The 13,096-nt window shown below is 40.4% G+C and overlaps 2 protein-coding genes across 2 annotated transcripts in view; both read left to right on the forward strand.

Annotated features, from left to right (window-relative positions):
* The window catches only part of Rabgap1 (RAB GTPase activating protein 1), a 142,805-nt gene that overhangs the window by 54,974 nt on the left and 74,735 nt on the right, over positions 1-13,096 (forward strand). The window contains exons 13-14 of the mRNA XM_050124880.1: positions 5,889-6,009; positions 6,230-7,285. Coding sequence (XP_049980837.1) covers positions 5,889-6,009; positions 6,230-7,285 — 1,177 coding nt within the window. The remainder of the gene's footprint in view (positions 1-5,888; positions 6,010-6,229; positions 7,286-13,096) is intronic.
* Positions 3,316-8,316, forward strand: Gpr21 (G protein-coupled receptor 21). The gene is made up of 2 exons (XM_050124862.1): positions 3,316-5,507; positions 5,889-8,316. Exon 2 carries the CDS (start codon positions 6,245-6,247, stop codon positions 7,322-7,324), a length of 1,080 nt encoding a protein of 359 aa, XP_049980819.1. The 5' UTR covers positions 3,316-5,507; positions 5,889-6,244; the 3' UTR covers positions 7,325-8,316.

Here is a 13,096-nt window from a genome sequence, read left to right on the forward strand (position 1 = left end):
AAAAAAAAAAAAAAAAAAAAAAAAAAACTGTTAACATAAAAGTCTTATAGAAAAGCAACATACAGAAAGAAGATACCATCTTAAAAGAAAATGAGAGTCACATAACAGTTGTGGGCCGAGGAAGCCAAACACAAAAACAGCTGAGTGTCCTTTTTTGAATGTGCCTGACAAATCACAGTGGGAGCCATAAAGGAGAGGTTCATGTGTATTTTAAGGGGTGCACAGCTTTTGAGACAGCTTCCTGAAAAGAATTTGTATCATCCCCTTCAAGGCTCAGGGAACATCCAGAAGATGGTGTGGGAAGGATCTAGGACCCAGGGCCAAGCGTGGAGTCCAGTGGAGAGCTGTCTTCCAGGCACAGCGTGGCGTTTCCGATTTGCAGCTTCCAGAACCTGTTTCAGTCCCTTCTGTCTTTGGCTATACTTTATAATATTTTATATTTTATGTCAGTGCCTCTTAGTGTTCCTTTTGATTCAATATTTAGTATTCAAAATTTACAGCAAAACTTGTACGGTAAATTATTTTATAGTGAGAGACTAATTGGTCAACAGCACATCCTGGTGTTCCTCTTTTCCACCCCCTTGCTCCTTCTCAAACATGTGTGTGGTCTTTTCTGAGCTTTAATGTCTTTTTTTTTTTTCTTTGTTTTCTTTTGTTGGTTGCTTGGTTAGTTGGTTGGTTTTTTTTTTTTTTTTTTTTTTTTTGAGACAGGATTTTTTTTGTTTTGTTTTGTTTTGTTTTGTTTTGTTTGAGACAGGATTTCATAGTAGCTATGGAATCAGTCCTGGAAATCTCTCTGTAGACCAGGCTGGCCTCGAAGTCACAGGGATCCACCTGTCTCTGCCTCCCAAGTGCTGGGATTAAAGGTGTGTGCCACCACCACCCAGCAAGCTTTAATTTCAATTTTAAGACTTTGCTGCAATTACATGCTCATATCGAGACCCTAAGTTAGCAGCACTTCTATACCATAGCTTTTTATCTCTTAATTACTTATCCAGTTGAAGCTTAGGAGGCCCAGCCACATGTTACTAGTCTAGAAATAGAATGCACCAGCGATGGTGTCATCACTGAGCAGATTGCTTCCTTCTTAAATAAAAATAGCTCTCTGGAATTTAATGGGCAAGGACTGAAATCACAAGAATGTAGCTCAAGACACCCAGCAATGAAAACCTGTTTGCAGGACTACCTGGAGTTAGGAAGCCTGAGCACTGGTTCAGTGCACTCATTTGTAAACCCAAATATGGTTCTGTACCGTGGACCAGTCGTTGGGACATCAGATGAAAGCAGTTTCTGAAGTTTTAGAGCCTATATACATAGATATAACCATCAGTGACAGAAAATGTTTTTGAAGGATTGCTTCAGTATCAAAGATCTATAAACTTTTTTCTTATTATTTCCCAAATAAAATAATAGCAAGTATTTATGTAGGCATTTGCATTGTATTATGTATTGTTAGTAATTTACGAAGAATTGATTTATACAGGAATATTGGGAGTATTTTGCTTAAATATTTGTTTGGGGGTTTTGATTTTTTGGTTTGTTTGTTTGCAACAGAGTTTCTTTGGTCTAGGCCATCTTGGAACTCACTTTGTAGACCAGGCTGGCCCCAGAACTCACAGATATCCACATGCCTCTACCTCCTGATGCTGGGATTAAGGCGTGCACCACCACTGCACAGCTTACAGGAATATTGTTTATGTTGCATATGAATACTTCCTCCTTCCCATGTTGTAAATTGAACCCAGGATCTTGGGCATGGTAGACAAGCACTCTACCATAGTCCCTAGTTCCCCATTGCATCATTTTCTATAAGGGATGTGAGCATCCATGAATTCTATATTCAATAGAGGTTCTGTGACCTATTTCTTTGGGTGCTGAGAAATTGCTACAGGCCATGATTCTACGATTTCAAAGTGGATACTCCTGTTGTATAAGAAATCATAGGGACTGGAGAGAGATGGCTTAGCAATTAGGAGTACTTATTTGCTCTTGTGGAAGCCCTGGGTTTGCTTTCTAGAACCCACGTGGCGATTCACAACTGTCTATAATTCCAGTTTCAGAGTATTAGATGCCCACATGTAGTATACATAAACTTATCCAAATATACACACATACACATAAAAAGAAAAACTAATTAATTTCTCTTAATAGAAAGACTTTATGTTGTGAGTTGTCTTTAAGACGGTTTTCTGTAAGGAAGAGGGCTGCTGACTGGTACTGGATTTTGGGGACCACAAGAATGAGGAGTGGGAGGGAATTTAAACACAACGTATAATGATACACATGCGTTAAAATGTTATGAAACTATAAAGTATACAAACAAAATATAGGAGATACATACACACAAATTACCCTATATTACTGCTTCCATATAGCAGTTGCTATAGTATGTCTCTTTAAATTACTTGTGAAAATAATACTCTGCATATCAAATTTATCTAGGGAGTTCTAAGGTTTCCTGAATTCCAAGAATGTGAATATATTGGTTTGGTTATTTTGAAATTGTTAGTATTTGGGATTTTTTTTTCTTTTTTTTTTAACCCACAGAAATTTTATGTCATTTAGCCTGGTATAGATTGCACATCTCTATCTAAAAATTTGGGATTGGAACTGTTTCAGATTTGTGGTTTTCCTCTTGGTTGTGGTGGTGATGTTTTTGGTTTGTCTTGGTTTTGCTTTTGTATAAACTATCAGTTAAAGCACCATGACATGAAAATAAGAGGTGCTCTGAAACCTTGGGCTAGTGGAAGTCTTTCAGTGCTTGCTTCTAGGTCCTAGACTTTAGGAACAGGAACGCTTCCCCTGTGTTGTGACTGCACCAGCAGTTATCATTGCAGCTGCATTTGAAAGTTCTTTCAACCTAAAAACAGAATTTCTGTTGTATCTGGCTTGTGTTGTTTATTCAGTTAAAGAAGAATTCTCTCTCTGGATCAGCCCTGAGAAAACCAGGCAGTTAACTATAAACATGCAAATTCCGTGAGAATTTTAGAAGAGTGTACATTATCACTGAATTCACATGGCATTAAAAGTTTCTCATCTAGCCAGGCGGTGGTGGCATGTGCCTTTAAACCCAGCACTCGAGGCAAACAGGTGGAGCTCTGTGAGTTGGAGACTAGCCAGGTGTAGAGAGCAAGTTTGAGGACAGCCAGGGCTACACAGAGAGACCGTGTCTAGAGAAACAAACAAAGGTTTTTCACCCAGCCTTCTAAAGGTCTTGTCGTCTGAAGTCATCCTGGAGTGCTGTAGTGTTGAGGAGGAGCTCTCATGGTCAGAGGTGAGGTGTGCTGGCTGAGCCCATGTGAGGCTGGGGTAAGTAGGGCCAGAAAAGCCAGCATGGTCAGATTCCAGGAGATGACCTTAATGGTTTTGTGTAATTGGGGGGAAAGAATGAATCATTCTATCTCATGTTTATTTTATAGCATTTTGTATTTCCAGTGCTGGCTGTATATCCAAGACAAATGTTCTACTGTTTCCCTATGTTTAGGTTTAAAAAGCAGTATAACTGGGTGTGGTGGTGCAGAGGCAGGCTGATTTCTGTGAGCTTCAGGGCAGCCTGGTCTATGTAGTGAGACTCTGCCTCAAAATAGCAAATAAATAGATGACATTTTAAAAAGTAAAACTCATGGAAGATAATTTCATTCATGTGTCTGACAGAAGGCAGGCTGTCTTGGTTCAAATCCTAGCTCTCCTGTTTTCTTGCTGTCATTGGACAACTTAATACCACTAGGTATAAAATGGGATGATAATAGAAACCTATTTCTATGATTGTTAGTATTAACAGGGTTAATAAGTGAAAGTATTCAGCTCGATTCATAGTCATATTAAGTGTAAGCTGCTGCCTAATTACTATGATTAACTTGTTTATTGTCATTTTAGTTTTAGAATATTATTTTGGTTCCAGTGAAACATGACATAAGATAATTGTGGGTTAGACTGGGGTGATAGATAGCAAAGGAGACTCCCTTATTTGCTGGGTACATGTTCCAAGACCTCCAGTGGTTACTTAAAGCATCAGATAGTGCCAGACTTGTAACTGTTTTATCGTTTCTATACCTTTAATAAAGTATAACTTACAAAGTAGGCATAGTAAGAAGTTTAAAAAAATAGATAATAATAAAATAGCTGTAACAGAATGTTGTGATAAGTATGAATGTGGGCTGTCTTAGCGTGCAGCGTTTTCTATTTGGTGCTTTTAGACTATAGCTGAGCCTAGATAATGGACTATAAAATTGCAGCTCGGGAGACTGATATACTGTGTAAGACATGCTCAGAGGTAGAGCCCGTAGCATACCGCGTGTTTGGTGGATGAGTGTGGAAAGGGACCGGGAGAAGAAGGAGCAGGAGTCAGTACCTCAGATAATCTTGGAGCTACAGTGGTTTAAATACAGAAAGATGCTGCTGCTCTCTGCTGAGGCCTGTCACATACTGCTTGCTGTTAGTCTTGTGCTTCAGCATGTTTTTAGGTCCTTGCTTTCCTGCGGTAAAGTGTTCGCACTTCACTGAATTGTGATTGTAAGGCATCCTTTTGCCCACAGTAAGAATGAATGTATAAAGTAAATAAGAATTCAAGTTGGATCACACATAATGTTTTGTTCAGATTTGCAGACCTCCTGGAATTATTACAGACACCATCATTTGTTTCTCTTTAGCGTACTTGGAAATGTGGGGCTTTTTTCTGGCAGAATTATACCATTCCCTCAGCACCCAATTCCTAGTTATTGAGAAGCACCTTTTATGATATTATCTGAAATAAATGCTTTACGATTTCAGTTTGCATCATAAGATTGGAAAACGTGTACCTGAATATCTGCATGCTGTTTCGAGCGTCACTTGGGTAGAGCACCTAACTAGACTGATAGAGAGTCAAATATCCAATAAACAAGAAAATAAAATTGAGGCTGAATATTTAAGTCTTCTAACTATAAATTCTTGTGCATTTGAGTTAGAGTTCCTCCATTGCCATATTCTGTTAACACACTTCCTTTCTCTGATAACTGTTCTTTGTCCTTGGGAGAATGGTACACAAAATAGGACTTTCCCCCTCACTCCTCTGGTAGTGAGCTTCAGCCCAACTCCTGACTCCTCCCTCTCTTCCCTCCCTCTCCACCCATCCACCCTTGTAGTTACTGCCTATTTTTCTTGCTGGCAGTCTGGATTCTACTCATTTACCTAAGAGGGGGATTCTAGACAGACGGGAGACAGCTTTCAAACACACTGGACTGCTGGCAAGTCAGTGCCCACGGTGCATTTTGAAAACTCGGGAGCTTCTCTCTGGCGATGAGTTGCCCAAGATGCTAGAGTCTGTGTGAGCACATTTGTCTTCTTCCCTTTCCCCTTTCTTTCTTTTCCAAAGTCCCTTCTCCCTGCTTCCCCTCCTACTCTTTTATCCTCTCCCTCTGTGCTTTAGTTCTGCCGAACACAGGCTGAAGCACAATCCTGCATTGCAAGGCTTTCTGTTAAGGATTTATTGTGGCTTTTGTTTGGATTTCATCGGTGCGGAATTACAGGTAACACTCTGAAATTGAGTTAAGCATTTAAATTCTATTAAGATGTTTTCAGTGGTAAAATAGTACATTGAATTTAATGGAAAAATTAATCTTGGTTAATTTTTTATCAGTGATAATTGTAGCCAGATGTTTTCAGGATTACCATAAGGAGATTCTTTCTCCCACAACACGTTAAATAAAAGAAAATGGAGGTAGAATGGATCAATAAGTGCTTTCCTTTTATGTTGATCTTGTTATAGCTGCTCCACTGCAGTAAGCGCCCATTATGGATGGGTGTTGCTGAGAGGAAAGGGGTGGGTGGTAGCAGTCAGAGCTAGCTAGGGTTTTTGACTAGGATATGGAATGCAAAATGTAAAATGCTTTCTCCTTTTCTTCTATCAGCTGTTCAGAGGAGACTCATTACAGCTCCTGCTCCCAATCTTCCTCTCTGTCCCTGCCCCCACTCTCCCTTGGTGAAGACACTGCCCCCAGTTTACCTTACGCCCTTGGTGCTATGTGCATGGTAAACATGGCAGTATGGCCAGGTCTGGGACTGGCCAGACAACTGCTGTTGACTTTCCCCATTCCAGGAAGAATTTAAAGGGAAATTGCACAGCAAGCACTGTACCTCAGCAGCAGCACCACCAGGAACATGGTGACTAGTGTTCTCTGGGATTGTCTCACACAAACACACATGCAGAGTTGAATGCAGTGACAATAGCCGTTCCTGGGAACTGTGACAGCAGCCAAGTGGCTGCATGAAATGGGAACCAGTTCTCGAGCACGAGATGAACTCCACCTTGGATGGTGACCAGCGCAGCCATCCTTTCTGTCTCCTGGCACTGGGCTACTCAGAAACTGTCAGTTTTTGTCTTTTGGAAGCACTGATTGTTGTCTTTCTAACCACATTGATTATTTCTGGCAACATCATTGTGATTTTTGTGTTTCACTGTGCACCTCTGTTGAACCATCACACTACAAGTTATTTCATCCAGACAATGGCATATGCTGACCTCTTGGTTGGGGTAAGCTGTTTGGTCCCTTCCTTGTCACTACTCCACTACCCCCTTCCTATGGAGGAGGCCATGACTTGCCAAGTATTTGGCTTTATAATATCAGTTCTGAAGAGCGTTTCCATGACTTCTCTGGCCTGTATCAGCATTGATAGATATATTGCCATCACTAAGCCTTTAACCTATAATACGCTGGTTACTCCCGGGAGACTACGCCTGTGTATTTTTCTGATTTGGCTGTATTCCATCTTGGTCTTCCTGCCTGCCTTCTTCCACTGGGGCAAACCAGGATATCATGGAGATGTATTTCAGTGGTGTGCAGCGTCCTGGCACACCAACCTCTACTTCACATTGTTCATCGTGGTAATGCTGTATGCCCCAGCTGCCCTCATTGTCTGCTTCACATATTTCAACATCTTCCGCATCTGCCAACAGCACACAAAAGAAATCAGCGAAAGGCAAGCCCGATTCAGCAGCCGGAATGAGGAGACTGGGAAAGCCCACACTTGTCCTGATAAGCGCTATGCCATGGTCCTCTTCAGAATTACAAGTGTATTTTATGTCCTCTGGTTGCCATACATCCTCTACTTTCTGCTGGAGAGCTCCACTGGCTGCAGCAGCCACCTTGCATCCTTCCTCACTACCTGGCTTGCTATTAGCAATAGTTTCTGCAACTGTATCATTTACAGTCTCTCCAACAGTGTTTTCCAAAGAGGATTAAAGGGTCTCTCAGGGACTATGTGTACTTCTTGTACAAGTCACACTACAGCCAAGGACCCTTACACAGTTAGATGGAAAGGACCCCTTAATGGATGTCATATCTGAGGGGTTCATATACTCAGTTACTTTGTTTGCAGGAAGAAAGGGTGGCTTTGGTTCTCCTCTTCCCTTTAACCCTGTGCTCCACTTTACTAGGAGATAACTTGACTCGGAGCAGGTACAGACCATCGACACTTTTCAGTTTGCAGAAGTTGTTTCCTAAATGAGATTTAAAATTAGAAGAATCCAGATCATTAAAAAAAACAACAACAACTCGTGGTGCAGTTTTTGAAATGTCGTTGAAGTAAGATTCAAAAGGAATAAAGCCATAGCTAATCCTCTCCCAGCTGGTGTGACTGAACATGGGAGTGAGAAGCGGCAGCACTTTAAAAAACATCGCCATTTTCTTTTCCCTTTTCTGGATTCTTCCAAGCAACTTGGAACTTATGTGCAATTGATATCTTTTAACAGGGAATATTAAGATAGACTGATGAACTAACAAGGATTTTCTTTATCTGTGCCAAAATATAACTGCACTGTAAGTTTCAGCACTCCTTTAGATGGTGAAATGTCTTGAAAGAAATCTCCATAGGATGAATAATGTGATCCCTGAAGATTACTTTTGGAGTTTTGAAATGAACCATGAAGCAACCATGCAATGAAGTCATACAGTTTGTGAAAAACAGCTGCATTTACTTCATGCTTGTGAACATTCTGTACATGTGTGTAGAAGTGACATTACAGTGCTTTTTCCTGTGCCTCTGTGTTTGTGAATATTGAACATTTACATTGAGTTGGGTTTCTTTTTATAACAAAATGTATTTAAATAAATAATAGATGGATAGATGTCCATTGTAATGTGAAGATAGATGATAGATAGATAGATAGATAGGTAGATAGATAGATAGATAGATAGATATAGTGACTTTAGTGTTTTCTGTTCTTCGTATCCAGTCTTCAGTAAACAACGGAATTCGCTCAGGATTGATTGTGCTGTGTGCCTTTTAAACAGTCAGCTGACATCACAGTCACTGTTCATTTTAAAAAACGTTTTTTGTTTTGTTTTTTTTTTCAGGTGCTGGCCAGGAACCTCCTTTTAAGGGAGAAAGGTTCTGATTGGGCCAAGTCACCTACCTGTGATCCTCTTTTTGGGAAAAGTCCTCTGTCATATAGTTCTTTTCTCATTGTCTGTTTTTCCAAAGCACTAGCAAAATGTATAGAATTTTATTGTTTAGAATTATTAGAATGCTTTGTATTGATATATAGTTTTACCTTTGTTTTAAAAGTGATTGCCTTTGAAAGCAAGGGAATTGTTTGTCTAAAAGGAAGAGAGCTGTTAGCAGTTCCAATCAGTACTTCCTGGACTTTGTGTGTTTTCATTTTTAGAAAGTGTCAGGGAGATTAACTGGCCTCTGACTCTGGCCAGATGTTGTCATGCAGGTGGAACTGTGATGTTCAGTGAAACAGGCAGTGGAGGAGACCAGGGGTGGTAGCAAAAATGGATTTTCAAATCAAGAAAGGGTAAGGATGATTATGAAACCCCCAGATATGCTTTGGTTCTCCATCCTGATGTTAGAAGGCTATTCCCATTTAAATAGAAGGTATCGTGTCTGTCCCCCCCCCCAATTCTTTTATTGTACCCAGAGCCTTGTGCAAACAAGGCAAATATTTCTTTTATATTAACAACATAATTTATTTGTTCTGTTCTTCTTTTAAAGCCAGCGTCTCACTTTTTAGCACCAGCCACCTAAGAACTAACTATCTAGACCAGACTGGACTTGAACTCACAGAGACCCACTTGTCTCTCTCCTGGAATTAATGGTCCACCATGGCCAGCCCCTAGCCAATTTTAGGTTTTAGACATTGATTTTTATTTTAACCTCAAATATCTTCTTTTTTAAGCTTTTTAAATGACTAAGAATTATAAAAGCTTCAGAATTCAAGTTCTAGAGGCAGGTAGATCTCTGTGAGTTCAAGGTCAGCTTCATCTACATAATGAGTTCCAGAGCAGCCAGAAGTACGTAGTGAGATCCTCGCTCAAAATTGAATTAAATTAAACGGATTCTGAGTTTTACCCCAATCTTGCTTGTTCTGCATAGTTAATATTAGCAAATGTAACTCAGCTGTTTCAGAATTTAAAACTAATGATGAAAATGCTCGGTTAGAAGTAACTTTGTTGCTAGATGGTGGTGGCACACGCCTTTAGTCCCAGCACCCGGGAGGCGAGGCAGGCGGTTATATGTGAGTTTAAGGCCAGCCTGGTCTATGAGACAAAGTTCTGCTGCAGTGACACACATCTACTTAAAATCAGCATGACATGATGTTGTTAAACGTATCTTGATATTCTGAATCTGATTAGTTTAACATGGGAATTCCCCTTCTCCCCTTTGTAGAGTTTAGAAGCCTCTTTTCTGGCCGCACCTCCCCAGGACCATAAAGATGCTGACAGTGTACATTAGGACAGCTCTTATCTGCCTTTTGACCTGAGAAAATTCAAGCTCAGAAATTGTCTTTGTTCTGTGTGTGTATGTAAGCTGAAACTTAGCAGGAGAAAAAAAGAAAAAAAGAGAAACTGTTGCAGAAAAGTACATAGTGGAGAGTTCATTTCACCCTCAGATCTAAATTCCGTGCTTGCTGTGAGTCTTCTGAACCCTGAAAGGGACACTGAGGCTGGCACTCAAGGACCCTGGGTAGAATTCCAGGGCAGCCCAGGTCACACAGAAACCCTGGCCCGGAGTTGGGAGGGAACATAGTTGAATTTCTGTTTCAAGTAGAAAATGTTTTCTGCTGGATTCTAGAAATAAGTTCGTAAATATCTGTCTCCTTGCATTACACAGCTGAAAGGTCAGCTCCGTAGACTTGGTGGGGTGCGTGCGTCTCATTCCCTTTTGTGAAGTCTCCTGTAGCTCTCCCTTCCTCCTGCTCCCCAGTGCTGGGATTTCAGTTGTCCACCAACCACACCAGCTTGTTTTTCATACATGCTAGGAAGTTTAATCTTTTCATATTTGCATTGTGCTTATGAATTTTTAGTTCAGCAAACATGGGAATCTTGAAGATGGTGTTTATTAAAATGTATTAAATCAGTAGTAAGAGAACAGCTTTTCCTTTTAGAAGAAGTGAAGCCCTTTTCATTCTTTAGTTCTGGGGTTCCATTTTGTAACAGTGGGAAAGAAAGTTATTCGGTGTTGGCAGTGCATGCAAGCATGGCTTTTTAATTACGATCTTTTTCTAACAGTTGCTTAGTTTTACAATATCAAGTTCTGGTTTTATTAAGGCTTTTTTTTTTTTCAAAGTAGAGTCTGTAGTGCTGTTTGAAGCTCAGACTGAAGAAGAAAATAAGTAGTTGTAGTAAAGAAGAAGAGGTAGATGTTGTGATGCTTGGTAGTAGCAGACGTCTTCCCAGTTTATCTTGTCTTCATTGTGCTCAAGGAATCAATCCTGTGATCTTTGATTCATTGTGGGCACTGCTGGTTTATTTTTAATTTACTGTGTGGCAGGACTAGGGTTAAGAAGAGATGAAGGGAAAAGTTACATAGTCTTAAGGAGCTGGGAGAATTCTCTCTGCATGATAGCTTTGAAAAGTTTTTTTCTGGCACATTTAATGCAACATTTGATGACATTTTGTTTAAATACCAATCCGAATAGTTCAGAGTGAAAAAAAAAAAGCACGTATTTTTAGACTCAAATACCAGGGATAGCTCGTCTAACTCGGTGGTGTGTGACTGGTACCAGAATACACATATACTTTTAGAGATGGTGCTGCAGTTACTTCATAATAAAGCTTCTAAAGTAAGACCATGCTAATTGTTCAGCTTGTAGATGGATTGTGTGGTCTTCTGCAGTCATTCCAGTGAGGACGTTTTGGTCCTCTTAGAGTGGGGAGTAGCTGCCATGTGAGCCAGTGGCTACCTTAGAAAGAATACTGCACAGCCCAGTGGTTGACAGACTTGCTGCTGCTTACTCAGAACCCTCTTTTGTACAGGTTTCTCTTAGCAGTATTGCTGCATAAATTCTCTTCCTCTGTACTTAGTTTATTTCATATTTTTAGGATTGGAGAAACTTGAACTTTCATATTATAAATGAGCTGTCCATGCCCTTGAATGTGAAGTGGCAGGTTCACCAGCTTAGATGTAGAGGTTTTCCTCTGCTTTTCCAAAGTTCCTTTGAAAAATGTACACAATGACTTTATAGAAAATGTCTTAATTTCATTGACCTTGTGCTTCTATTTTAAAAAGATTTGTAAAATAAGTTTTTGGCAAACTAGACTTTATTGGTATATGAGCAGTTTGGGAGACATTTAAAGGTGGGAAAATTGTGGCATTGGGAAATGTAAATCATGGCATGTTGTGGTTTTGCATACTTTTCCTGTTTCAGGTTGAAGAAAAACCAAATGTAAATATATTAAACTGTACATGTTATTGATGTTATTTATAGATTCTAGAAATGAGGTAGCTATTTCTTTTTGAGGGGGTGGGGTTGGAGAGTGTTTTTCCGTGTAGTCCTGACTGTTTTTGTAGGCCAGGCTGCCTCAAACTCAGAGATCCATCTGCCTCTGCCTTCCTAAGCACTGGTATTCAAGATGTGCACCACCACTGCCTGACTGTGGTAGCTATTTCTTAGGACTACAAACGAGTCACTGGCATTTCTTTAAAAATTGGGTGATAAAAGGAAATCTGGCACAGTAACAATGAACTTTGTACTGCAAATGTGGAAACCTGGTGAGCTGGTTAGTAAAGGCACTAGAGGTCCTTTCATTCTGTGGCTCTGAAGGACTGAATCAGATAATGTGAAGCGCTTTGTGCGTTCAAGTGATGACTCTTCCTACTTGCCATAGCTTCACGTGGAGGCTGTATGTCATGGTGAGCTTCCATACATTCAGTCATGGAATAGATCACTACTCTGTGCTATTTAGCAATCCAGACCTGAAGATTATATAAGTACTAGTTTACTTCCTTTTTCTTTTTTTTTTTTTNTTCCTTCCTTCCTTCCTTCCTTCCTTCCTTCCTTCCTTCCTTCCATCCATCCATCCATCCATCCATCCATGAAAAGAGTAGTGTGGGAATACATTCTCAGTAACTGTTCCTGAGGCTGCCCTATGCCTGACATTGTTACCAAACTGCAGTTTCTCACAGCATAGATGAGCTGCACATAGTCGGAACGTACCTTACTCCAGAGCCAAGTAAAAGAAGCTATAAAATTCAGCCACAGAAGAGACTAGAGATGTTGGAACCTTTGGTGCTATGGCTTTGCTTTCTCAGTTTTCTAGCTCTGTGTTCTCTGTTCTGACACTGGTGGCTGTATATCCAGTAAAGTGTCATCCCTGTCTCATAAAACATTCTGGCCCTGAGACATTACACATGGAAAGTTCTGAAGTTAGGTTTTTTTTTTTTTTTTTTTTTTTCGAGATAAAGTTTCTCTGTGGGTTTGGAGCCTGTCCTGGAACTTGCTCTGTACACCAGGCTGGCCTCGATCTCTCAGCGATCCGCCTGCCTCTGCCTCCCGAGTGCTGGGATTAAAGGCGTGGGCCACCACCGCCCGGCTTTACTTCCTTTTAATGCCTGAAAAATTGGTGAAGGCAAGGGGCAGTACCCTGATAGCTGCATTCCCCAAATATCACACAGAATCCACTCCAAAACAGAAGTCTGCGTAAACAACAGATGAACAAGTTACTTGCTCCCTTCTGTCCTTCTGGATTGATAATAAGACTGTTTTAAGCACTCTCAAGCCCTACACGCAACTTTCTATATGATCTGGGCTACTCTACACTCTTTAGAACGATACTGTTTCCTCCTTTTTCCTTCCTTCCTTCCTTCCTTCCTTCCTTCCTTCCTTCCTTCC

This window comes from Alexandromys fortis, unplaced genomic scaffold, assembly GCF_014885135.2.
Source record: "Alexandromys fortis isolate MF-2015 unplaced genomic scaffold, M_Fortis_MF-2015_v1.1 scaffold_228, whole genome shotgun sequence".
NCBI lineage: Eukaryota > Metazoa > Chordata > Mammalia > Rodentia > Cricetidae > Alexandromys > Alexandromys fortis.